At 47.5% G+C, this 26208-nt stretch overlaps 1 protein-coding gene across 1 annotated transcript in view; it reads right to left on the bottom strand.

The window, feature by feature from the left end:
• Positions 1 to 16172: 16172 nt before the first annotated feature.
• Positions 16173 to 26208, bottom strand: part of IPMK (inositol polyphosphate multikinase) — a 59878-nt gene continuing 49842 nt past the window's right edge. The window contains exons 5-6 of the mRNA XM_068140378.1: positions 20765 to 20846; positions 16173 to 19194 (exon numbers count right to left, since the gene is read on the bottom strand). Of these exons, the coding sequence (XP_067996479.1) occupies positions 18563 to 19194; positions 20765 to 20846 (714 nt within the window). The 3' untranslated portion in view covers positions 16173 to 18562. The remainder of the gene's footprint in view (positions 19195 to 20764; positions 20847 to 26208) is intronic.

Here is a 26208-nt window from a genome sequence, read left to right as displayed (position 1 = left end):
TGTCTGCCTGAGGAGCATGAATTATTGGAAAGATTGCTGCTCTTGGTGTCTAGGGAAAATTAGCAATTTTCAAAGTTTTATTCTGTGATTGAGCTTGCTCTGGTGAATTTTATGAGCTTAACACCTCAGTTTATGCACAGCTTCCTTTTTCCTAAGCTTACATCTTCCCTCCTCACACTTTAAGTGCTGCACAGCTGAGATCTGAAGACCACACATTACCTGGCACCTATCAAGACAAGGGCAGCACCTGCCCCAAGAGGCTACAGTGATTGTGAAGGAAGAAAACACGAGTAAACATAAGACACATTTAAACTCCCTCCTGAACCCAAACAGCATAACTGATACAGATGGAATTTTTACAGCTGTGCAGCCTTGAGAAATAGCTGCAGTCTGCAGAAACTCAGTAACAGAAATTCCGTTTCAGAAGTGTTCTGTTAACACCTTAAATGTCTTAGGAAGGAGGAGCAAGAAGTGGCTGTGCTGTCTGGCTTCTGCCACAACACTTCCTGGAGCAGCTGGGTTTTTTTATGAAGAACCAAGAAACAGCCTAGGAGCATCATGAAAATTTTGTCTCCTGCATCATAGAATTTTTAGAGTCCTTCAGCCAATGAGGCAACCTCCTTCTGTTTGCTTTCCCAAAGTGTGATGAAAGAATAGAATAGAACAAACCAGGTTGGAAGAGACCTTCAAGATCATCGTGCCCAACCTATCATCCAACACCACCTAATCAACTAACCCATGGCACCAAGCACCCCATCAAGTCTCCTCCTAAACATGACTCCACCACCTCCCCAGGCAGCCCATTCCAATGGGCAATCACTCTCTCTTTGTAGAACTTCTTCCTCACCTCCAGCCTAAACCTCCCCTGGTGCAGCCTGAGACTGTGTCCTCTTGTTCTGGTGCTGCTTGCCTGGGAGAACAGACCAACCTCTGCCTGTCTACAACCTCCCTTCAGGTATTGTAGAGAGCAATAAGGTCACCCCTGAGTCTCCTCTTCTCCAGGCTAAGCAACCCCAGCTCCCTCAGCCTCTCCTCACAGGGCTGTGTTCCAAACCCCTCACCAACCTTGTTGCCCTTCTCTGGACACGTTCAAGTGTCTCAACATCCTTCTTAAACTGAGGGGCCCAGAACTGGACACAGGACTCAAGGTGTGGCCTAAGCAGTGCTGAGTCCAGGGGCACAATGACCTCCCTGCTCCTGCTGGCCACACTCTTCCTGATGCAGGCCAGGATGCCATTGGCCCTCCTGGCTGCCTGGGCACACTGCAGGCTCATGTTCAGCCTACCATCGACCAGTACCCCTAGGTCCCTCTCTTCCTGGCTGCTCTCAGCCACTCTGACCCCAGCCTGTAGCACTGCATGGGGTTGCTGCGGCCAATGTGCAGAACCTGGCACTTGGATGTGTTCAATCTCATGCCCTTGGACTCTGCCCATCTGTCCAGCCTTTCCAGGTCCCTCTGCAGAGCCTCTCCACCCTCCAGCAGATCAACTCCTGCCCCCAGCTTGCTGTCATCTGCAAATTTACTGCTGCTGGACTCAATGCCCTCATCCAGATCATCAATAAAGATGTTAAAGAGCATGGGGCCCAGCACTGATCCTTGGGGCACACCACTGGTGCCTGGCTGCCAGCTGGATGTATCATCTGACATACTGGTCTAGTTTAAGTTTAATACAGGCATGCAGCTGTTTTACTCATAGGGTACCTTTCCACATATAGAAAGGTCTTTGCTAGTGTTTGAGCCACTTTTGAAACTATCCTACATGGATTTTAATGAGCACCTGCAACATAAGTGATGTTTTCCCCACCAAGTTCCAAGCCTAGATGCTACTTGTACAGAGTGTCCACTAAGAACAGAAAAAAGCCTACACATGATGTACTGAAGTATCAGGAAGACGTGTCATTTTTGGAACCTGGTGACCCAAAATGGTTATTCACCAAGGACAGCAAAGGAAAAGAAAATGTGCTTTTGAAAGACAGCATATTTGCACATGTTTATTCTGGGAAAGATGGAATAAGGAGCTGGCATTTCCACGCCAAAACACCAGCAGCAAACAAAGGCTGGAAGGTCTGAGACTGAAACTGGTGAAGCACTACTGACATCTAGTGCTCCACCACTGATTCTTTGTGGCAAACATCCACTGCAGAAGCACCTCTTTCTTCCTAATCCCAGTAAGAAGTGAAAACTAGATCTTGGACAACACTAAATGGTAAGATTTAAGAACAAAAGGTCAGGGTCTTTCTTTATGCACCTTGACACAGACCTGAAGCACCACTATACAGTCACGCTCTACAAAACAGTTTCAGTACCCATAAACATGTTGCCATCTGTGCTTCTGCAAGTTCTGCAAAGGCCTTTGGTAAAAACAAGCACTGCTTTACCAGAATGGCACATTTCTTACCATGAAGCATTTGTGACATCAATCTTGTTAGTGAAAACACTGGATTGTTCTTCAGCACTCTGCTGGCTAGCTGACCCCAAGGTTCAGGCATGCTCAGAGAGGTGTGGGCTCATTAGTGAAAGTCTTAAAGAGTCCAAAAGAGTCTCTATTCACACCTTGAGTGCTGTGTCCAGTTGTGGGGCCCTCAGTTTAGGAAAGATGTTGAGTTGCTGGAAGATGTCCAGAGAAGGGCAACAAAGCTGGGGAGGGGTCTGGAGCAGAGCCCTGTGAGGAGAGGCTGAGGGAGCTGGGGTTGTTTAGCCTGGAGGAGGCTCAGGGCAGACCTTATTGCTGTCTACAACTACCTGAATGGAGGTTGTAGCCAGTTGGGGGTTGGTCTCTTCTCTCTAGCAAGCAGCACCAGAACAAGAGGACACAGTCTCAAGCTGTGCCAGGGGAAGTTTAGGCTGGAGGTGAGGAGAAAGTTCTTCCCAGAGAGAGTTGTTAGCCATTGGAATGTGCTGCCCAGGAAGGTGGTGGAGTCCCCATCCCTGGAGGTGTTCAAGAGGGGATTGGATGTGGCACTTGGTGCCATGGTTTAGTAGTTATGAGGTCTTGGGTGACAGGTTGGACTTGATCTTTGAGGTCTCTTCCAACCTTATTGATTCTATGATTCTATAATTCTGAATCTTCCCCTACAGTACTCTGGTTCCTTTTCTCCTGCTTATTTGGGGTTTGGGGGGAATTGGGGCCAGGGTTTTGTTTGTTTGTAAGGGGTTTGTTGTTGGGGGGTTTTTTTGCTTCTTTTTGGTTTTCCCTTTGTGTAATGTGTTATCCCTACAACAGATTAGTAAATTGTCCTTATCTCAACAAAGATTTTGGTTTTCCTAGCTCCTTTCCTCCTTGTTTACCCAGAGGGGAGAAAAGCACTCTGTTGTGACTGGATTGCCAGGACTCGGCTGCCAGCTGTGTTGAAATGAGGACAGTCAATATTTGGCACCCAACATGGGGCACAAGCCCCAGCAGCCCAAGGGTCAAGTTGAAATAATGAGAGAATTCAATTCTACTAGAGTAAATTTGTTCACCTTCTATTTGCTTTGGTTTGTTTCCCATTGTGTTAAAGGTGTTCACTTTCCTGCCTGTGTTGCCTTTGCCGGTTATGCTCCAGCAGCTGTTGCGCATTTTATGCGCTCACATGTCCTGTGCTATCCTCTGTGCTACTGTTTGTCACCTTGGAGAAATGGCTTAAGGCATCAGTGGTATTGTGCTGTTTAATGGCAGGTCTGATATGTCATGATTGGATTATTTCACTGCTTGTTTGGTTAAGATGGATTCTGTATGCCGTGTCATCTCACCCAAATAAAAATCCATGCCTGCTATCTGTATTTTGTAGTTTTACAGAGGGTAGCCTTTTGTTTCTCTATCCCAGAGAAAGCTGTTACCCAGCACAGAAGCTGTACTCATACATTGATAAAAACCACTTAAACCTGACCAGCAAAGACTTTACACAGGTGGATACTGCTTGTAAAGACTTCACACGGGTGGATACTGCTTGCAAAGACTTTGCACAGGTGGATACTGCTTGCAAAGACTTTGCACAGGTGGATACTGCTTGTAAAGACTTTGCAGAGGTGGATACTGCTTGTAAAGACTTCACACAGGTGGATACTGCTTGTAAAGACTTCACACAGGTGGATACTGCTTGCAAAGACTTTGCAGAGGTGGATACTGCTTGCAAAGACTTCACACAGGTGGATACTGCTTGTAAAGACTTTGCACAGGTGGATACTGCTTGTAAAGACTTCACACAGGTGGATACTGCTTGCAAAGACTTTAGCAACTACATTTGCAGTTGCAGAAGCAGGAGTAAGTAAACCAATTTATTTTCATATCACTCAAAAATACATCTGCTCTCAAAGGCCCAGCACATCACCTACTTAAAGCTCAATTTTGGCTGCAAGAAGAAAAGCCAAACACCCTGAAGCTGTGCTGAAGCACTGTTTACAGCTCCCTCCAGTTTCTCTTTCTGCAGCCAACTTGGAAACACTGCTGCAAGCACTAGCAGAGCTGTGTATCACTCCCTCTGCTTTTCACCAGGAAGCAGAAGCTTTCCCCAGTAATTCCCAGCTTTACTAATCCTTTACTCACTTTATTTACATATCTAATCCTCAAGGCTGACAGTGACTCATTCAGCCTCAGTCAAACAAGAAATGGGGACAGGACATTTTGCGAGGGAGGGCCCACATCAGCTGTTTGCCTGTGCCTCATCCAATCCCCACAGATTTCCTCCAGCTGGATTTTAAATGGAAATCCCCATGGTGAATGCTTTAATAAAATAAAAATACCTTTAAAGTATTAATCCCACTGATGTTTCCATCTCCATCAGGAAAGCCAACAGAAAATCATATATATCACAAGATTCCAAATAAATAACCTTCCTATTTTGCTTAAAGCTTTTCTCTTATGTTTTGCTGTTTCCCAATAAACATGAGGCAGCTGGAGGGTGAAGGGGAGATGGGAAGGATGTGGAGAGATCTCACCTCTGCCAGATCACACATTTGTGCCATGGCACTTCCTTATTTCTGTGTTGTGTTTTGTGCATCGTGGAGCTGCTTTACTGAGGGACTTGGATGCTTCACCACAACGTGTACCCTGCAAAGGACTTGGTCAGAGGGAATGGCTGACCAGCAGCAGGGTGTGATCAACCACCCTGCAAACTAATGGAAGGGAGCAAAGCAGCAGATTCAACTAATCTCTTTCACAGACTTCCAGAAGCTTTTCCCCAGTAGGCTAATAAACATGATAGAGCCAAACTTGAGTAGCTGCCTGGTTGTGGGCTCAGGGGCTTTTAATGGATAGGGAGTACTGCTGGCTGGCCTTATGCAACTGGATCTGAAGCAGTTGTAGCTGATATTTCTGCCAAAATCAACAGAACTGAGCTGCCTCCTCGTCCTAGCTGGGAGAGCAGCTGGCACTGCATACCCTCTGAAGGCAGTTCTGGCCTTTCAGGGTATTCAGCTGCGTCCAGAATAATCCCAGACACTGGTGTATGTGTGCACAAAGAGTGGGAACAGGCTCTCCTGTCTTCTGGAGCTGTCTGTGTGCTGGCACTGATGCAGAGGGTGCTCTGGAAAGTATTTGTCCCTTCTCTGTTTAATAAAACTAGGTGCTGTGGCTCTTTAGAGAAACCAGGAAGGAGAAGTGGGAGAGAAATTGAGAGGATCAGAGAAGGAAAGCAAATCAGAATGCTTTCAGCAGTCTCATTTTTTCCCCCACAAATACTGATTTTGCACCTTTCTTAATGATCCTGAGTGCTGTGAAACAACCAGGTGGCCTGAAATTGCATTACTGCTTTGCTTTCTATTCTAACCATTTGGATTCCCTTCAGATACAAGTTACTATCCTTTCACAGTTAGCTGTTTCAGCAGCCTTATGCTTTCATGAGCAGACATGAGATAGGGATGACCAACCACAGAAGCCTTCCAGGCACCTGCTTGGTGGTGGGAGTGGGAAGTGTTGTATCCAGAGTCAGGACCCATCTGAAGAGATTAAAAAACTTCAGTAATTTCTTTTCAAGCTCTAGGAACCTGTAGGTTACTTGACTTAAAGCTTAGACTCTGCCCAGCCCAGAGAAGCTGTCTCCTCTGGCCACCTTTTCACTGCATGTACAAGGGCTTGTTGCTACATTTAATGACTCTTAGATGCCTTGTGAGGAAAATGTCTTCTCTCCAAGTGAAGGTAGGGCTAGAGAGCTCCCTGCAAGCCCATCCATTGAAGGTGATGGAGGTGGGGTGGCTGGTAAAGAGGAAAAAGGCAGAAAGCCCCACAAGCTTCACTCTCTTCCCAACCTCTGTCCTTTCTCGGGAACATTATTGTAGCTAAAACTTGGGCTTTCCACACAACAAGAAGGCTTTGGTGATTCAAACCTACAGCATATTGCATCCCTTATACCCAGTGACCAGGCAACAGCTGCATGCCAGAGCCTTTAACATCTGTGCTGCTACACAGCCATGTACCAGCTTTAGGGCTTTAGGGCAGCACCTTCCACTGAGAACATGCAGAACCACACAAGCAATTATTTTGTGAAGCACGCTGTTCCTACCAGAGTCTGCAAACCATCTGCCAGAGGGTAAAGCACAGACCAACTCCCAGAATGAACCAGCCTGCAACAAGAAGGAAGGAAAATTATTCCAGAGCTGCTTCCAAAAGGGGCCATGACCCATCCAGGGCTGCTGTGAAGAGAGTAAATAATTAATCCTGTTATTTCAGCATCCACTGACTGCTACGCTCCTGGAGAGGGAGGGTTTGGGAAACAGCGTTTTCCTCCTAAGTCGGCAGGTTAACATCCTGCTCTCAGGCACTCTGGCAAGCTTTCTGGTTGAAGTCCCTGTGCACAGCCAGGCTGCCATGCCTGCTGCTGGCAAAGATCACTGCCATCATACAGAGGGAAAAGAGAAGTTGTCTCAGGGAGCAGCTGGTGCCCCTCTCACTCTTAACCCTGGCGGTGCTGCTGGTTATTAGCTCATCTCTAATCTGCTGAGAAATGCATTTGACTCTTAAACTTTGCAGCTTATAATGCCTCCAATCTCCTGTCATTGTTCTGAGCATGGCTTTTTCCAGCCTTTTTTAACCCTGCACTGAAAACTGATGAATGGGCATGAAAATAAAACTGTTTAGGATTAATAAACCTCATAGGTGGGGTTTCCCTCCCCTGATTCAGAAATTATCTGGATGGTTGTGGCACTTGGTGCCATGGTCTAGTCATGAGGTCTGTGGTGACAGGTTGGACTTGATGATCTTTGAGGTCTCTTCCAACCTTAGTGATACTGTGATACTTTTGAGGGCAAATTTGTCGAGAAAACTGTAATTAAGAAGCTTTAACTGGAGGGGTGAGAGGATGAAGACCCAGCTAGAGAAAAATCTGCAGTGATAGGACAAGGGGCAATGGCTTGAAATTAGAGAAGAGCAGATTTAGATTGAATGTTAGGAATGAGTTCTGCACCATGAGGGTGGTGAAACACAGGAACAGGTTGCCCAGGGAGGTAGTTCAGGCCCCATCCCTGGCCAGGCTCAACAGCGCTCTGGGCAACCTGATTTAGAGGAGGTTGTCCCTGCTGACTGCAGGGGGATTGGACTGGATGACCTTTGGAGGTCCCTTCCAGCCCAGACCATTCTATGATCCTATGAATGTTGGTCAGTTCCACATTGCACTATGCATGTGTAACATTCCTGCTTATTATCTCTAACTAATAATTAGTCCTAAAACAAGTGATTAGCCCTAATAATCAGTCCTAAAACAAGTGATATAAGAGCTGTATTACTTCCCTGCATCTTGTGACATAGTCCCATTAATGTATAGGGTGGCTTCCCTAATGTACATTCATAAAGACAAGAGTTATGCAGTAGTAAACCTGTCGTGGCCAGGTTTAATGCACTGTCTGTATCATTTTATTGGGACAGAACAGCTCTCTTTATTGGTGGTAGTATCTCAGCTGCTACTGCCAAAGAAAAGAGTTGTAGATCTCCAGAGAGAAATTTAGGGAGGTTTTCAGCAGTCACATACCCCCCACACCATGAGTGGCCTCTGCCACAAGCTCTGCCACAAAATGTGGGGACTGATGTCTTGGAGAGCAGCTCTGGGGAAAGGGACCTGGGGATCCTGGTGGGCAGAAGGATGACTGTGAGCCAGCAATGTGCTCCTGTGGCCAAGAAGGCCAGTGGCGTCCTGGGGTGGATTAGAAGGGCTGCAATTAGCAGGTTGAGAGGGGTTTTCCTCCCCCCTACTCTGTCCTGTTGAGGCCATATCTGGAATATTGTGTCCAGTTCTGAGACCCTCAGTTCTAGAAGGATCTCAGGAAACTGCTTGAGGGAGTCCAGTGCAGAGCCACAAAATCGCTGAAAGGAGTGGAAGCTCTTCCTTCTGAGGAAAGGCTGAGGGAGCTGGGGCTCTTTAGTTTGGGGAATAGGAGCTTGAGGGGCGACCTCATTCAATTTATAAAGATATGAAGGGTGAGTGTTGGGAGGACAGAGCCAGGCTCTGCTCAGTGATGTCCAGTTATGGGACAAGGGGCAATGGGTGCAAGCTGGAGCAGAGAAGGTTCCACATGAACATAGGGAAAAGCTTTTTCATGGTGATGGTGTTGGAGCACTGGAGCAGGCTGCCCGGAGAGGTTGTGCAGTTTCCTTCTCTGGTGTTCCCCAACCCTTATGGTAAAGAACTTGTTCCTCACATCCAATCTAAATCTCTTCTAATCTCAAAGCATTGCCCCTGATCCTATCACTGCAGGCCTTTAGAAACAGTCCCTCTGCACCCTTCTTGTAGCCTCCTTCAGGTACTGGAAGGCTGCTATTAGGTCTCCCTGGAGCCTTCTCCAGGCTGAATAACCCCAGTTCCCTCAGCCTGTCCTCAAAGGAGACGTATTCCAGCCCCTCCTAATCATCTTCATGGCCTTTCTCTGGACAAACCCCTCAGGTCCATGTCCTTCCTATATTGAGTACTCCAAACCTAGACACAGTACTCCAAGAGAGGTCTTACCAGAGCAGAGTGGCAGGTCGTGAGTTCAAGCCTGCAGTGGGCAGTAGTGTCCTCCCTACTCTAGTCGTGAGGTCTGTGGTGCCAGGTTGGACTCGATGATCTTTGAGGTCTCTTTCAACCTTAGTGATACTGAATCACCTCTCTTGATCTGCTGGCCACACTTCTTTTCATGCAGCCTAGATGAGCCATGACAGTGCCTGGATGGTTGAAAAGGGACCCCAAAAGCTGCCAGGCAGGGGAAGAAGAAGTTGGTTAAATGCCAGTGTGTGGTTACAGTCAGTGAGCTGATTTCTCTCAGAGCCATGGCTTAAGGCTACAGGGGAAGAACAGCACTGGAGAATTGTTGCCTTCTTCCCTTTTTTCTCTTTTACAATCATGTTTCCCTTTGCACAATTACTTTGGAGAGGGTCACTGAAGAAAGAGTTGCCAGCCCTAGAAGCTGCCAGTGCTAAAACCATGAGAGGCAAGATTTCAGAGAGCTCAATCTAGGCTGCTGCAAACCTTGAGGCTGCTTCAGAAGCACCTCCCACAAACCTGTGTTAGCTGATGGGCTTTAATTAGACAAAAGCAAAACCGAGTTACATGCTTTTGATTAGCTTCAAGGACAGCTTTGTGGTAATTTAATGAAAGGATGTGCCTGGCCTGTGCTTTTGATTTCATTTAACACCACAAAGGGAAAAGAAGGGCTTGTGCAAACTGCCCAGCTCTCAAGTCCCTTTATAATGCAGTACATTTTTTCTCACTTACCATGATGATTACAGCCTCATGAAAATACATCTGTTGACCCAGACAGATCATAACTGTTGCTTTGATTGCTCTTTTTCCACTTTAGTGCTTCCTCACACGGACCAGAAAACCAGGTTAACTGATAAAAGCAGCTACAGCCCAGCTCTTAGCTCATTTACTAAACTCAAGTTTAGTGAAGATCAGATTTGGAAGAGAAGCAAGCAGGCAAGCAGAGGTCATGATGTCTGCTCACAAGAACATTATTCTTCTTGAGGAAGAAGGCTGCTCAATTATTAATAATTATTACTCCAGCCTGTGGCAACAGCTGTGGTTTAATGGGTTACTCTGGACTTCTGCTGCATGCTAGGGAGAGCATTGTACTGGCAGAGGGAGCTCGAAGAGGGCTCTCATGACCAACCCAGCTGCCTGTGATCCAGGGCATCACAGGCTACTTTACAGCTTATGAATTCTGTCTTTATTATTTTCCTTTTTCTTTTTTAATCCCAATTAAGAACTTAGAATAAAACCTGGAAAGAGGATAGGGAGTCCCTGAGCTTGGCATTGCATGGCACAGGCAGAGGAGGAAGGAAGATGATGCTGTGAATGCTGGAGAGGAGACTGCTCCCGAACATGGAGGAGACTGACCCGAACATGGTCCCAAGGGGTGCAGCATCCTTGGCTAAGTGTCTTTAAGCAGTGTAAGACGTAACAAAAGGCTGTGTGAATCCACATGAGGACCTGTCCAGAGAAGGGCAACAAAGCTGGGGAGGGGTTTGGAGCACAAGCCCTATGAGCAGAGGATGAGGGAGCTGGGGTTGCTTAGCCTGGAGAAGAGGACACATTGCTGTCCACAACTACCTGAAGGGAGGTTGTAGCCAGGTGGGGGTTGGTGTCTTCTCCCAGGCAGCCAGCACCAGAACAAGAGGACACAGTCTCAAGCTGCACCAGGGGAGGTTTAGGCTGGAGGTTAGGAAGAAATTCTACACAGAGTGATTGGCCATTGGAATGTGCTGCCCAGGGAGGTGGTGGAGTCACCATCACTGGAGGTATTTAGGAAGATATAGGATGGGGTGCTTGGTGCCATGGTTTAGTTGTTGAGATGGTGTTGGGTGATAGGTTGGACTTGATGATCTCAAAGGTCTTTTCCAACCTGGTTAATTCTGTTCTATTCTATTCTATTCTATTCTATTCTATTCTATTCTATTCTATTCTATCCACTCCCATTTGCCCTTGCCATTTTGGAACCCCCAGAGGATATTCCAGCTATGTGAAGACCACTGCTTTCATGGGCTTAGAGAGTAGCATAGCATCAAAAAGATCCCTTACAAATTCCCAGTGGTGTTTGATAGCTGCTGAACCAGCTGTTGTTATGGAATTACCTCTCTCAGCCACAAACTTCCATGAACAAGAACTGGAGAAGCCCTAGGCCAAATGAATAGCATTTTGTGTGTGAAAAGGATGCCAGAACACCCCAGAGGAGACACTGTTCCTGTTGCAGACTCACCATATTTGAGAACAAATGGTTTGTGTTGACCAAAGTCCAAGAAGTCCGTGTTTTCTTTGTAGCTGGCCCTGCTTTGCTTCTGGCTTTTTTTTTCCACAAAGTAATTTTGCAAAATTAGTGCTTTGGCACACAGGAGCTGTTTGAGAGCTTCCCATCTGCTCACCCAATTTATGGCCACCAAATTTGCCAACAAAACCAAGGTTTTGTGGCTAGCCACGTTGCAGGGCTGCTATAGCTGTGGGAGCATGGGCTGCACTCAACTCCTCCTTACACTTCATCAGCCAAGGAGTGTGCTGGCACTGAGTCTTTACTGCCAGCACTGGGAACACACAGTGCAGCAGGCTGCAGGTTGCCCTTCAGATGCACTGCACAATATGTTTGTTTGTACTGCTGAGGGCCAAAGGAAGTGTAGAGAGGTGTCCCCCAGGGATCAGTTCTGGGCCCCATCCAGTTCAATATCTTTATTGATGATCTGGATGAGGGGATTGAGTCAGTCACCAGTAAATTTGCAGATGACACTAAGTTGGGAGCAGATGTTGATCTGTTAGAGGATAGAAGGGCTCTGCAGAGGGACCTTGACAGGCTGGATAGATGGGCAGAGTCCAACACGATGGCATTCAACAAGTCCAAGTGCCAGGTGCTGCACTTTGGCCACAGCAACCCCATGCAGAGCTACAGGCTGGGGTCAGAGTGGCTGGAGACCAGCCAGGCAGAAAGGGACATGGCAGAAAGGGACGTGGGGGTACTGGTTGATAGTAGGCTGAACATGAGCCAGCAGTGTGCCCAGGTGGCCAAGAAGGCCAATGGCATCCTGGCCTGCATCAGGAATAGTGTGGCCAGCAGGAGCAGGGAAGTCCTTGTGCCCTGTACTCTGCATTGGTTAGGCCACACCTTGAGTCCTGTGTCCAGTTCTGGGCCCCTCAGTTTAAGAAGGACATTGAGACACTTGAACGTGTCCAGAGAAGGGCAATGAGGCTGGGGAGAGGCCTTGAGCACAGCCCTGTGAGGAGAGGCTGAGGGAGCTGGGGTTGTTTAGCCTGGAGAAGAGGAGGCTCAGGGGAGACCTCATTGCTCTCTACAACTACCTGAAGGGAGGTTGTAGCCAGGAGGGGGTTGGTCTCTTCTCCCAGGCAACCAGCACCAGAACAAGAGGAAATGGTCTCAAGCTGTGCCAGGGGAGGTTTAGGCTGGAGGTGAGGAGAAAGTTCTTCCCAGAGAGAGTTGTTAGCCTTTGGAATGTGCTGCCCAGGGAAGTGGTGGAGTCAACGTCCTGGAGGTGTTCAAGAGGGGATTGGATGTGGCACTTGGTGCCATGGTTTAGTAGTCATGAGGTCTGTGGTGACAGGTTGCACCTGATGATCTTTGAGATCTTTCCCAACCTTACTGATTCTATGGTTCTATGAAAATGTGTATTGACTGCAGATATTTGACAGTTGATATTCTAAGTCACATTTCTCCTCAAATCTTGTGGTGACCTAATCCACAAACTAAAATAATTATGTTTAGTGGAAGGCTGAGGGAGCTGGGTCTCTTTAGCTTGGAGAAGAGGAGCCTGAGGGGTGACCTCATTCATGTTTGTAAAGATGTGCAGGGTGAGTGCTGGGAGGATGGAGCCAGGCTCTGCTCAGTGATGTCCAGTTCTGTGACAAGAGGCAACAAGTGCAAGCACAGGAGGCTCCACGTGAGTATAAGGAAAAACTTTTTCACTGTGAGGGTGCTGGAGCAGTGTAACAGGCTGCCCAGAGAGGTTGTGGAGTCTCCTTCTCTGGAGACATTCAAGACCTGCCTGGACGTGTTCCTGTATGCCCTACTTGAGGTGATCCTGCTCTGGTAAGGGAGTTGGGCTGGATGATCTTTTGAGATCTCTTTCAACCCCTAACACTCTGTGATTCTGTGAATACATTTGGAAAGCTTTTGGTATACAAGCAAGACAGCACATTGAAACAAAACAAATCAAACCCACACAGAAAGCAAGCAAAAAAAACCCAAACCCAAACAGATTCACAATGAAACTAGCAGGCTGCTCCTGCAAGCTTTCAGAATGAGGGAGCTGATCGTGGATGCAAAAGGGCCTTGCAATCAACAGTGCACACAGCCTCTTGTAGAACTGTGTTTTCCAGGATGAGTTTGAAGGATTTTTGGCATTTCAGATGCAGATGTCCTAGATTTAAAAACAAATTCATTTACTTGAAGGTTTGCTGTGAAATAAGATTGCATTGATCTATCCTTCAGCATAACTGCAGGCACTGTCTGCAAGTAGCCCTTAGCTAGGAGCTACTATTAATTGGCACCAACTGTTCCAATGGAATTAAAACCATGATGCCCATCAGTTGATTAATTTAATTAGGTTTTCACATCAGCAAAGCAATAACTCTGTTGCCTACATTAAAGCAGGCAGCAAATTTCTTTGTACACAGCTCAGATGATGTTCTCTTTGAGGACAACTCACAGGATCTTGCTGTACAACCCAGAGCACAAGGAAAGTGCTGCTTTCCCATATTTTCATCTCGGCCTTCCTTTTACTGCCCAACTACTCACCCTCTGCTGAAATGAAGGAGGAAAATCACGTTGGGTTTAGCACCCTTAAGCTGTGATTCTTAGAGCTTTCAATTAAGCATTAAAGGTAATCATGTGGTTTGATTCTTTTGGAGTAAAATGGTCATTTCCTCATCATACAATGGTTTGGGTTGGGAGGGACCTCCAAAGGTCATCCAGTCCAACCCTGGGCAGTCAGCAGGGACATCCCCCACAAGATCAGTCTGAAGAAGGCTCCCAGGTGACCTCATTGTGGCCTTCCAGTATCTCAAGGGGGCCTACAGGAAGGCTGGGGAGGGACTGCTCAGGATCTCAGGTAGTGATAGGACTAGGGGGAGTGGAATGAAGCTGGAGGTGGGGAGATTCAGACTGGAGGTGAGGAGGAAGTTCTTCCCCATGAGAGTGGTGAAGTCCTGGAATGGGTTGTCCAGGGAGGTGGTTGGGGCCCTGTCCCTGGAGGTGTTTAAGGCCAGGCTGGCTGAGGCTCTGGCCAGGCTGATCTAGTGTGGGGTGTCCCTGCCCATGGCAGGTGGGTTGGAACTAGATGATCCTTGTGGTCCCTTCCAACCCTGACTGATACTACGATAACTATGATCAAGTTGCTCACAGCCTTGTTCAGACTGACCTTGAATATCTCCAAGGATGAGGCTTCAACTACCTCCCTGGGCAACCTGTCCCAGTGTTCCACCACCCTCACGGTGACTTGTTCCTAACATCCTGCACTTTCAGAGCAGTTACGGGGCACATGGAGCTTTTCAGGAAATAAAAGCTTCACTTTAAATCATTCCACAATAATGCTGTGGGAGGTCATCTGTGGTACCCAAGCAAAGACTGAAGGCACTCAAGAGAAAGTTTCCTTGGGGAAAAGAAAATAAATTAGGAGGGATAATCAACAACTGATCATAACTTGAAAGGGATAATCAACAACTGATGCTAACTTTAGACAGCAGATGTTTCCCACACTAGTACTTCCTGTCAAGCGATACAGCAGATCTAGTGTGGGGTGTCCTTGCCCATGGCAGAGGGGTTGGAACTAGATGATCCTTGTGGTCCCTTCCAACCCTGAATGATACTATGATACTATGATTTGAAGTGATGTTCGTGTATTATACACCTAGAGCCCCAGTAAAACTTCCTCACCTGCAGAGAGCTCCTGCTGGGTGAGCCTGGATCAGGCAGGATTTTTCATGGCTTTCTTTCTTGTCATGGAACAGCAGCAGCAAAGGGAAGGAATTCCTGCACTGGCCATATCAAGTGGCTTTGGTTACAGCCTGGGCTTGTAAATTGTCCTGTCACTAGTTACCCGGGAGAAGAGACCAACCGCAGCCTCACTCCAACCCTCTTTCATGTAGTTGTAGAGAGCAATGAAGATCTCCCCTCAGCCTTCTCCAGATTAAACAACCCCAGCTCCCTCAGCTGCTCCTTGTATGATGCCCTCCAAAACCCTCACCAGCCTTCTTGCTTTTCTCTGGACACATTCCAGGACCTCAATGTCTTTCCTATCCTGTGGCACCCAGAACTAAAGACAGTGCTCAAGCTGTGGCCTCACCAGGGCTGAGTACAGGGGCATGTCCTGGTGGACACACTGGTTTTGATTCAGGCCAAGATGCTGTTGCTTTTGGTGGCCACTTGGGCACACTGCTGGCTCGTGTTCAGCAAGCTATCTAGCATCACCTATGCTTCACCTGTCTACTGTGCTTCATACAGGGAGCACTGGGAGGGAGGAGAGGAGGGAGGAAGCAAGGAAGAGAGGGAGATCAATAGCAATGCACACACTGAGTGACCAGTGCCTCCCTCTTCATCTTCCAATTAATTCCATCATCTGTTTAATGATTTCTGTGAATGCATCTCACCCCAACTGAAAACAAGCTGATCAAATACAAGACACTAGAAACAGCACATCTAAAATGTGCAAGAAGGAGGTGGACCTAACGACTCTGTGGGCTTCAACTCACAGCTGCTGCTATGCCAAAATACCTCCACAGCAAGCCTCATTAACACAGCCTCCAATTAAACCCACTTTTCCCTCTCAGGCTACATCAGCAACAAGGCCTTGAGCACAGCCCTATGAGGAGAGGCTGAGGGAGCTGGGATTGTTTAGCCTGGAGAAGAGGAGGCTCAGGGCTGACCTCATTGCTCTCTACAACTACATGAAAGGTGGTTGTAGCCAGGAAGGGGTTGATCTCTCAAGCAACCAGCACCAGAACAAGGGGACACAGTGTCAAGCTGCGCCAGGGGAAGTTTAGGCTCGAGGTGAGGAGAAGTTCTTCACAGAGGGAGTTGTTAGCCATTGGGATGTGCTGCCCAGGGAGGTGGTGGAGTCACCGTCCCTGGAGGTGTTCAAGAGGGGATTGGATGTGGCACTTGGTGCCATGGTCTAGTCATGAGTCTGTGGTGACAGGTTGGACTCGATGACCTTTGAGGTCTCTTCCAACCTCAGTGAGACTGTGATCTTCAATTAAGAGAGACACACTCACGGCAACTACAGGTTTAACAAACCCCAGGGTGAAATGGTTTCATTTTTATTAACTTATTTATTATTTTTTTTATTCAAAATATTCTGACAGTTTAACAATATTCCAGGTGCATTTTACAAACACTGCCAAGGTCAACACAACAATCAGAGAGCATTCAAACACTGAGGACGTATAATCTTGAAAGCAGAGACAGGAGAACGCACTTTAGATTAAGAGCACACAGATCATTTCCCAACGACCGACTTCTTTTGAGGCAGGTGTCTGACTTCTCCGGCACAGAACGGATCGAAATCCAGAAGAGATGAATAACAAGAGGACAAAAACTGGGATGTGTCAGTTCTTTTCCCCCTCCCCTTCCCCCCCCTCACTCCCCCATCTCATTTCCTATAATGTGAATTCACCACACGAGGCCACTCGCAGCCCAGACTAATCTAGCATTGACTGTGAGCTACAACAACAAAACCCTAACAGAGAAACCGGCTCAAAGGAAACCACAAACTCCCTCTAGAATATGGCTTAAATGAGTCCACAGAGAGCTGGGAATACATTAACTTAATTATATGGAGAAATGAAAAGAAAAAAAGAATAAAATACTTTCTCCTCCTGAGATTTCCACCCCCCCCCGGCTCCTGCCAGCGTCTTTTCCTGTGCTTCAAAAGCATTGTGGTACCACCAGATTGGTTTAATTCTTCACTATTTTGGCCAATCTCAGTTTTAGAATGTAAAGTTCCACACAGAATACCCTGTTTCTTCCAAAAAACCCAGCTTTCAAACAGCATTGTTTGCTTGAAAATAACAGCATCTCTCTCTTCCTGATACAGAAAACCTGTCAGATGGAGAACTTGCAAAGACAAGAACACAAATGAGTGCATAGTGCAGAACGCCAGACAGGGAGAGCATCAAGGCCACCATGCCACAGCATGTCCACATGTACAAGATGAATGTTTTCCACTGATCAAATCCATTCTAAAAAGTGCTATTTTGGGGGCTTGCTTAAAGCATTACAAGGATGGCAAGACTCCTTCTGTCCCAACTTTTCCTACAGCTGGCTATAAACGGGTGGTAGGACGGCCACGTGCACAGCATACAGAAGAGACACACCAAGAAAACGCTTTGGGTACATCCTCCTGACCTCAATCATTCCATATGAAAGCCCCAATTTTCCCTGTGAAAAAGAAGTTAGTGGGATAACTTTTACATTATGCAGCTTGCCTGCCTGTCTTTAAAAGAACACGCTTCAAGAGCCGGCTTTAGCCCAAGGTGAGAGAGCCACAACTCCACCGCAACACGCGGAGGCACGTCTGGTTGCTTCAGGGCTGAACAGGATCTTCAAAGGGTGCTTCACCTGTATTGCTCATCGTTCCCAGTCGGTGCTCCCCAGCAGTGGAAATGTTGAAAGGCTTGTTGCAAAAAGGGCTAGAGGACATCTCTCTGTATGCTTACTCAAAAGGCTTTGTCTCCCCATTCGATGAGTTGGCTTTTAGAAGCGGTGTTGTTGGAGAAGGGCCATCCGAACAACGGAGCGAGGCATTGCCCTCAGTCACATCAGACACTCCATTAACAGACTGACTTCATCCCCTAAAACCAAATTCCTGGAACATCCCACGTCTGCATTCTTTTATTCTTTCTCAGGACCAGTTTCTCTAGCAGTTGTGCAGTTTAAGCCTGTTAGGTTATTTTACTCCAGCTTTTTCTTAGCACCTCAACACAAATTAGGTTGCAGCTTGTCTGCAGTGAACGTCGGCTCTGGATGACCACCACGAGGGGGAAGTGCCCACAGCAGGGCTGAAAGAACAGCAACATTGTCCTGTGACATGGAAAAGCACTTTCTGACAGACTGGCTTCCAGGCTAGACTACTGACTCAGAACAGGACTGCTCTGGGTAGGGTTAACTCCAGTTATTGAAGGACAGTAAACACGAGAGGGCAGTACTGAGGACGTCAATCCTGCTCACGAAAGAGTTTTCAGTCCGTGGTCTAAAGACCTGCTAATGGAGATACGGCTCAGTGTCAAGGCTAGGTGGGCAAATGCTTCCTACGCTGAAGTCCTTAGGGAACTAAGCTAACCCTTGCATGTTGGACTCCTTAGACGCAAGCCGACCACGTACATTTCATTCTACTGATTCACCTATCCTGCTTCATCTCAAGTATCTTCATCATCCTTTCACACTCCCTAATTAACTATCAATTATTTTCCTGAGTGAGATTATAAAAAGTTAAACCCTTCTACCGAAAAGTACAAAGACAAATAAAATATAGAACAATACAAACCCAGTTATACAGCATTACAAGTGCAGAAACTCTTCATGTTGGTGCTCTTCTTTTTGTCATTGGCCCCCAGTTAAAAAAAAAACAACCAAACAAACCAAAAAAACAACAAACAAACCAACAAAAACATAGCAAAGAACTTAGCTATCCAAAATGTTTTGCAGTACTGTGATTAAATTCTTCAGCCCATAAATGTAGCCCTCATCCTTCGTGTCGCTCGGAAAGACGTGCGCGAAATCGATCATCCGGACTTCCACGGCCGGGGGCTCCTTCAGCTCCGCTGGCATGTGGCAGAACACCTTTTCCAGTTGGGGCAGGACGTTGCCATTCAGGCGCTCCTGGGCGATGCAGGCGCTGCTTTTCCACACATCTGGCTCCAAGGTCTCCACTTTCAAGGAGAGCTGGCCGCGAGGCCTCTTGGAGTAGGCCTTTTTGTGCAGTGCGTAAAATTTGGACAAGCCTTTCCCGACGGAGGCCTCGATTTTCCCATTCTCCGTAGCGTTTATTACGTGAATATTATTATTGTACTCCAGTATGTCTCCACCTGACAACAGGCCTCTGGGCACTCCTCTCTTCTCTGCCAAGGCGACGTCGCTCAGCCGCACAGTTGTTGCCTGGCACAAGCCTTCATAAACAAACAGTAAGGAGCTTGCATAAAAGTTGAGTTGCTCCTGGCCCTCAAACCACTCCAGAATCTTTTCAACCTTCCGAATGCTGGCAGCTATGGCGTCTTTTCTCAAGCTGTATCCATTGTGGAAAAACTTGGAGATGCCTGCAAGAAACAAGACACATTTGGGGGTTATTTTCAGCTCTGGAAAATCAAAAACCAGATCCCATATTCTTAATTACTTTCTGAATAAGAACAGGTCTTGATTTGAAGAATCAGCTGTGTAAAGCCAGCTGTACAACCATAGCATCATAGAATGGCTTAGGTTGGAAGGGACCTCAGAGCTCATCTACTCCAACATCCCTGCCATGGGCAGGAGCAGGGAGGTCATTCTGACCCTGTACACTGCACTGGTTAGGCCGCACCTCGAGTCCTGTGTCCAGTTCTGGGCCCCTCAGTTTAGGAAGGAGGTTGACTTGCTGGAACAAGTCCAGAGAAGGGCAACGAAGTTGGTGAGGGGTTTGGAACACAGCCCTGTGAGGAGAGGCTGAGGGAGCTGGGGTTGCTTAGCCTGGAGAAGAGGAGACTCAGATCTCTCCAGATCTCAGATCTCTCCAGAGAAGGAGACTCCACAACCTGTTGAGGCAGCCTGCTCTAGGGCTCCAGCCCCCTCACACCAAAGAACCACAGAATCACAAAACGTTAAGAGGTTGGAAAGGACCTCCAGAGATCACTGAGTCCAAACCACCTGACAGAGCAGGATCACCTAGGACTGGTCACACAGGAACACATCCAGACAGGTTTGGAATCTCTCCAGAGAAGGAGGCTCCAGAACCTCTCTGGGCAGCCTGCTCCAGGGCTCCGTCATCCTCACAGTAAAGAAAGTTCTCCTCGTGTTGAGGTGGAACCTCCTGTGTTCCAGCTTGTACCTGTTGTTCCTTGTCCCATCTCTGGGCACCACTGAAAAGCGCCTGACACCTTCATCTTGACACCTGCCCCTCAGATATAGATATATATAAAATCCCCTCTCAGCCTTTTCCCCTCAAGATTACAAAGTTTCTCTTCCTGTTCACATGGAACCTCCTGGGTTCCAGTTTGTGCCTGTTGCCCCTTGTCCTGCCACTAAGCCCCAACCACTTGCCCCCGACTCTTTAGCTATTGATCAGCACTAATCAGATTCCCACTCAGGCTGCTCTTCTCCAGGCTCAACAGCCCCAGAGCTCTCAGCCTTTCCTCCTCACAGAGATGCTCCAGTCCCCTCAGCATCTTCGTAGCCTTTGCTGAACTTTCTCCAGTCTGTCTCTCTTGAACTGAGGAGGCCAGAACTGGACCCAGCACTCCCTCACTAGGGCAGAGCATAGAAGACAGCTAGACAGAAAAACAGACTTTTTATAGAAATATTTCATACTTGTCAAAGATTTCTATTTTGTTACAGTTTCAAAGCTGCAAAGAAACAGAATGCTACCACTGTCACTCCCCTTAGTAGCAGTACAAGTCAGATGAAGAGGAAATTCCTACAGGCTACACTGCAGTTACAGCCAACTGCAAACTCGATTTAGGATCAACAGGTCCTTCCAATGATACAGGACACAACTAAAGAACCATTTGGCCAGAGAAGAAAAAGAGATTTTTCAACTGGGAACCCACAGAACACTCTTCCCATACAGTTCCCTAAATGATTAAATAAATGAAAACCACCCAGGAGCATCAAATTCCGACACAGGAATTCCCTTACCCTCCTTTACTGTCTCCTTTGTCAAACTCCTCCCATAGTGCTGGTTTTGTGTCTCGTAGCTGTCAGAAGAGACGTGGTAAACCTGCAAGAAACAAAGGAGGTGACTCAGTTCTTATTTGGAGCAACCAACGTTTCTGCAGAGCCAGGAGAGCTCTGGGACCCTTCAGCCCTCGGAGCTAGCGCCTAGGTCCTTGCAGCGGTCAGCAGTGCCCTCTAGTGCTCTGCTCTGCGAAATCCTCCCCTTCACGTCGGGGGCTCTAAGCGGCAGCGTGAGAAAAACATCATTATGTTGGTAAAAAGCCACCCAGTCGTTAGGGGAAAGCATTTGATGGGCTACTCCCCTCCCAAACCCATGCTAAGACTTGAAGCTGTCACACTCCTATCCATGTCAGTGTGGATATTGAATCAGTAAGGTGCAACAAGCTCAAAACTTCAAGGAAATTTGCTGTCCTGAGGAACACCACTGGCTGCAGGGCTCCAACTGATCATGACCCTCTGAGCTCTGCTGTTCAGCCAGTTCTTGATCCATCTCCCCATCCACTCTTCTAACTCAGACTTCCTGAGCTTACCCATGAGGATGTTATGGGAGACAGTGTCAAAAGCCTTGCTGAAGTCAACAGAGACATCATCTACTGCTCTCCCTGCACCTATCCATTCAGTCACTCCATCATGGAAGGCTATCAGATTAGTCAAACATGATTTCCCCTTGGTAAATCCATGCTGCCTGCTCCTGATAACTTTCTTTTCCTCCACGTGCTTTTCTTCCAAACATTCATCATGACAGCAAGGCAGTAAGGAATACTATGGTGTGACTCAGCAAGGCCCAGTTCTGTGAGACCCATCTGAAACTATCATTGTTGTCACAAATGAGTAAGGAAATGGCAGGAACCGAGTGCAAGCTCTGTTCCAGCATTCACAGCAGTTCATCTGCTCATGCCTGAAAGGGAGGCAACTCACTCGGGGACAGTTTTGTCCATATCAGGACTTGTACAAGCAGAACAACTTAATTCAAGAGCATTTTACACAGACACACTGAAATAATTTCCATTGCAGAAACCAGCCAGCCCCAAGTATAATTTGTTTATGGGAGTGCAGACAATTCTTGCAGAAGTGATGGTGTTACCAAGCAGGCAGCTGTCTTTGGCAGAAACTGTATGCTTGGCACTTGTTCAGACCACCCAACCCTGCAGCACCTATCCTGGCTCCAGCACTCTGCCCTCCCTTCAACCACTATAAGAAAAAATGAGAGGATCCCACAGAAAGAAAAGTCAGAATGCAACAGTGAGGCATCTCCTGCCTCCCAGCCCTCTTCTGGGGTCTTTTTCTTGCTGTAGGCCACAGAGAAAGTCCAGGACAGTGAAACATCAGTGCATAAAAAGGAGTGGTACCTGAGCTATAGTTAAAGAAAAAAGAATCCTCTGCTTTCACTGCAGCCCCCCACCTTGCAACCCCTCTCCTCAAAAGCTGTGGAAGTGTTTAAGACTAGCCTGAAATGAGGTTTTGAGCAGCCTGTTCTAGCAGGAGGTGTTCCTGCCCAGGGAAGGGGGTTGGAACCAGATACCTTTAAGGTCCCTTCCAACTCAAGCCATTCTATGAATCCAAATGACAAGCACAACATGAAAACACAGCTCCCTAACTCCTGCTTCACAGAGTGGCTGGAAAGAAACACCTGAAGCAGCTCTTATTTTGACAAAAATGGGATAGAAGTAATTAAATTCAGGGGCCCCAAGAATTTGAAATCACAGTGTGGGGAAACTGATTGAAGCCATCAGCTGTGAATCTGAAGGGGCAGTAAGTAATTCTGGTGATACTGCAGAAATAACAGCTGTCAGCCTGAATGCTCAAGTCACTTGGTAGCAGAGACACTTCCCACTGTTAGGATTCCTGTTCCCACTGTTATGACACTTGTAGAAGCTGTGGCCCTGACATCTACAGACTGCACAGAGGATGAAGATTCTGATGACTACATCTAGGCTTCCACTAGCTGTGTCCTCATTTTAATAACATTAAATGTTCTCTTTCAGTCAGTCAAGGGGCAGCTCTCTCCACACACCAGCACTGCAGCCAAGTCCTGAAGGAATAATCTTGTTTCCCAGAACCTTATCTCTTCCTGTAGGAGCTGACAGCTTTTGTGACGTTGGCACTCGCTCAATAAAGCTGATTAAAATCTGCAAGCTCATTTTGTTTTCCAGCAAAATGCTGGAGCAGCACCTAAGCCCCCCGTGCTTCTGAGCTGGGCTTCCTGTGGTGCTACCCTCCCCTCAGCTCATAATTTGCACAAAACCATTGCCCCCAGATGGCTGTGGTTTCAAACACCCCAGAAAAGGTGTGTGTTTTGCATTAACAGTGGCCCTTCACTACACAAAATGGTGGGTGAAAAACTACCAGGTCTCACACCCCCCCAACAGCATAATGTATACATTGGACCAGCTTGTGAACAGCCAAGCCTTAGAACACCTTTGGCTAGCACTGGGCTTGGCTGCAGACAATGGCATTGAAAGGCATGTAGCTAACCATGAAAGCATTCTCCATGGTGGCCAAGAGCTGTCTCTTAACACTGCTTCAAGCCTTTTCTCAGCTGCAAGGAAGTGACTATTTGAAACATTCCTGGAAAGCCTCAACCAAATCCAAATACATTAAGCCTCAGGCAGAAAACAGAACAACAGAAAAACTGGTTTCAACAGTTGCTCTAGGGTGATCCTGCTCTGTCAGAGAGGTTGGACTAGATGACCGTTTGAGGTCCCTTCCAACCCCTAATGTTCTGTCGTTCTGTGGAAATCATCTTTCTCCAGTTCTTGCTTCACCCTCACCTACTGTGTCCAGTTTTGGGCTTCCCAGTTCAAGAGAGCTGCTGGAAAGAGTCCAACGGAGAGCCACAAGGCTGAACAGGGCACTTGAGCATCTCCCCTATGAAGAGAGACTGAGAACCCAGGGGCTGTTCAGTCTGGAGAAGACTGAGAGGTGATCTGATCAATGTCTATCAATATCTGAGGGGTGGGTGTCAAGTGGAGAGGGCTAAGTTTGGCGGTGCACAATAATAAGAAACAATGGGTTCAAGCTTGAACATAGAAGGTTTCAGCTCAACATAAGGAGAAACTTCTTTACAGTGGAGGTGACAGAGCCCTGGAGCAGGCTGCCCAGGGAGGTTGTGGAGTCTCCTCCTCTGGAGACTTTCAAAACCCACCCAGATACATTCCTGTGTGGACTGCCCTGGGTGATCCTACTTTTGGCAGAGGGGCTCAATAATCTCTAGAGGTCCCTTCCATACTCTAACATACTGTGATACCCCTACCACAGAATGTCAGGGGGACCTCAAAAGATCATCCAGTCCAACCCCACTGCCAAGCAGGATCACCTATACTGGATCATACTGGAACACATCCGGACAGGTCATGATTAGCTCCAGAGGAGTAGTCTCCACAACCCCCCTGGGCAGACTGTTCCCGTGTTCCAAAACCACCCTCACCTACCCCGACCAAACTGAGCCATTGCTCTGCTGCAGTGGCAGAAGACTGAAGTCACCTCCCAGCCTATGTACCTCTTGCTTCTTTGTGCTTCTGTTCACGCTGTCACCACCACTGATCTGCTGCTAACCCTTCCCAAAAGGATATTTGCTTTTGAAGCCACCTTTTTCTGTATCCTTGTTGCTGCCTGCCCTGGCCCATTGCTGTCAGCACCACGAAAAGGCAAGTAAGTTAAACCTGTAACCTTAACAATGGTCAGGAAATGAGGAGACAGAAAAATCTCCCTCTCCATCCACCTGCCACAGCCTGTTCTGTGTTTGCTCTGTATTCACCAGGAGCTTCACTGGGCAGTGCAAGGCAAAGAAAACTCCTGCTGGGATCTGCAGAACACTGCCTTGGAGAAACCTCCTGCCTCACCAGGGACTTTTATACATTCTGACTATGCAGGATCAGAGCTGCTTTGGCTGACACTGCAGATGCTCCTCGTGCCTACAAGCAGCTCCCACTTGGTGAGGTGTCTGCAAAAACAAAACTGGAATCCAGGGTGCTAAGAGGGTTGGAGTTTTAATTAGGGACTCTGTATGGGCAGCACATCAAAAAATCGTGTCATAGCATCACCCAATGGCTTAGATTGAAAGGGATCTTAGAGATCACCTACTCCAAACCCCCTACCAGGGGCAGGGACACCTCTCAACTAGACTCAGCTGCTCAAGGCCTCATCCAATCTGGCCTTAATCATCTCCAGGGAGGAGGCATTCACCACTCTGGACAACCTATTCCAGAGTCTCACCACCATCATACTGAAGAACATCTTCTAAGATCCAGTGTAAGCTTAGTCTCCTCAGCTTAAAGCCACTCTTCTCTTGTCACAAGACACTTATGAAAAGCCTCTCTCCAGCCTTCCTCTAGGCTCCCCTCAGGTATTAGAAGGCAGCTCTAGGGTGTCCCCCCCAGAGTCTCCTCCAGGCTGAACAACCCCTGCTCCTCAGCCTATCCTCATAGCAAATACAGATGATTAACTGTTGAGGGAAGTTATCTTTGGACTTTTTCCACCTGTATATGGTTTTTGATCCCTCCCCCCCCCCAGTGTTATTGTTGCTTGCACACACATTCAGGTTCTTGTGCCCTGTTCCAGTTATATTTAGTTCATCTGATATTCCTGAACTGAGAGAAGCCTTGAGCTGAAATAAAAAGTTGGTCCCACGTGGTCTTTAAAACAGCACAACCCTTGCAAGACCTCAACAGTGCATGGGACACAGAGCTTGGAAACCTTGTGACAGCAGCTTTAGGATGTGAAGCTGAAGAGTGGAGTGAGGGAAACCAGTATGTAATGTTATTGACAGTCATTCCATGGCAAGGCAGGAAAGTGCACACACTGTTCAAATACTCATCTGCAGCACCACCCCAACTGCCAGAATGCATCATTTAAATACATATTAAGAGCAGCCTGTTTGGTGGAGCTACTGAGAGCACAAGTTAACAACTCCATGGAATTTTCTGCTGAACTCTTTTCCTTCTGCAGAAGCATTAACTAACCTGCAGTACTGGAAGTGGGGGAAAGCCCTGTTTTGAGCAAGCCTGTACAGTGCCTGAGAAGTAACTTCCCGTGGAGCTCCCAGTGCCAGTCCCTGAGCTCCCGCATGCCTGTTCAGGCCAGCCTGGCAGCTGCTCCTCTAAGCAAGGACATGGAGATCAGAGATACATGCTCTGATGCTGAGACATTCAGACTTCAAAGGGCTGAGATGTTCACCTCTCGTGTTTTTCCATAAATACACTTAATGGCCACCCCTATTTCACACTCAGAGAGGTAAGAGCGAGCCAACGTGTAAATATCACACAGCTGTTCACAGCAGGGCACCTCTGCTCTGCTACCTGGCACCTGAAGGTCAATACCCAGCCTGCTGCCAAAATGGAGCCAGACCTGAAGTGGCTGAAAGCAAGCAGCACTCTAGCTGAGGACATCCCACATCACCATCAGTC

The sequence above is a fragment of the Melanerpes formicivorus genome, unplaced genomic scaffold, assembly GCF_026170545.1.
Source record: "Melanerpes formicivorus ecotype bairdi unplaced genomic scaffold, bMelFor1.0.p_v2 SCAF_6, whole genome shotgun sequence".
In the NCBI taxonomy this organism is placed as follows: Eukaryota; Metazoa; Chordata; class Aves; order Piciformes; family Picidae; genus Melanerpes; species Melanerpes formicivorus.
Note: the sequence above shows the minus strand (reverse complement) of the source record. Positions and strands in the feature narration are given on the sequence as shown.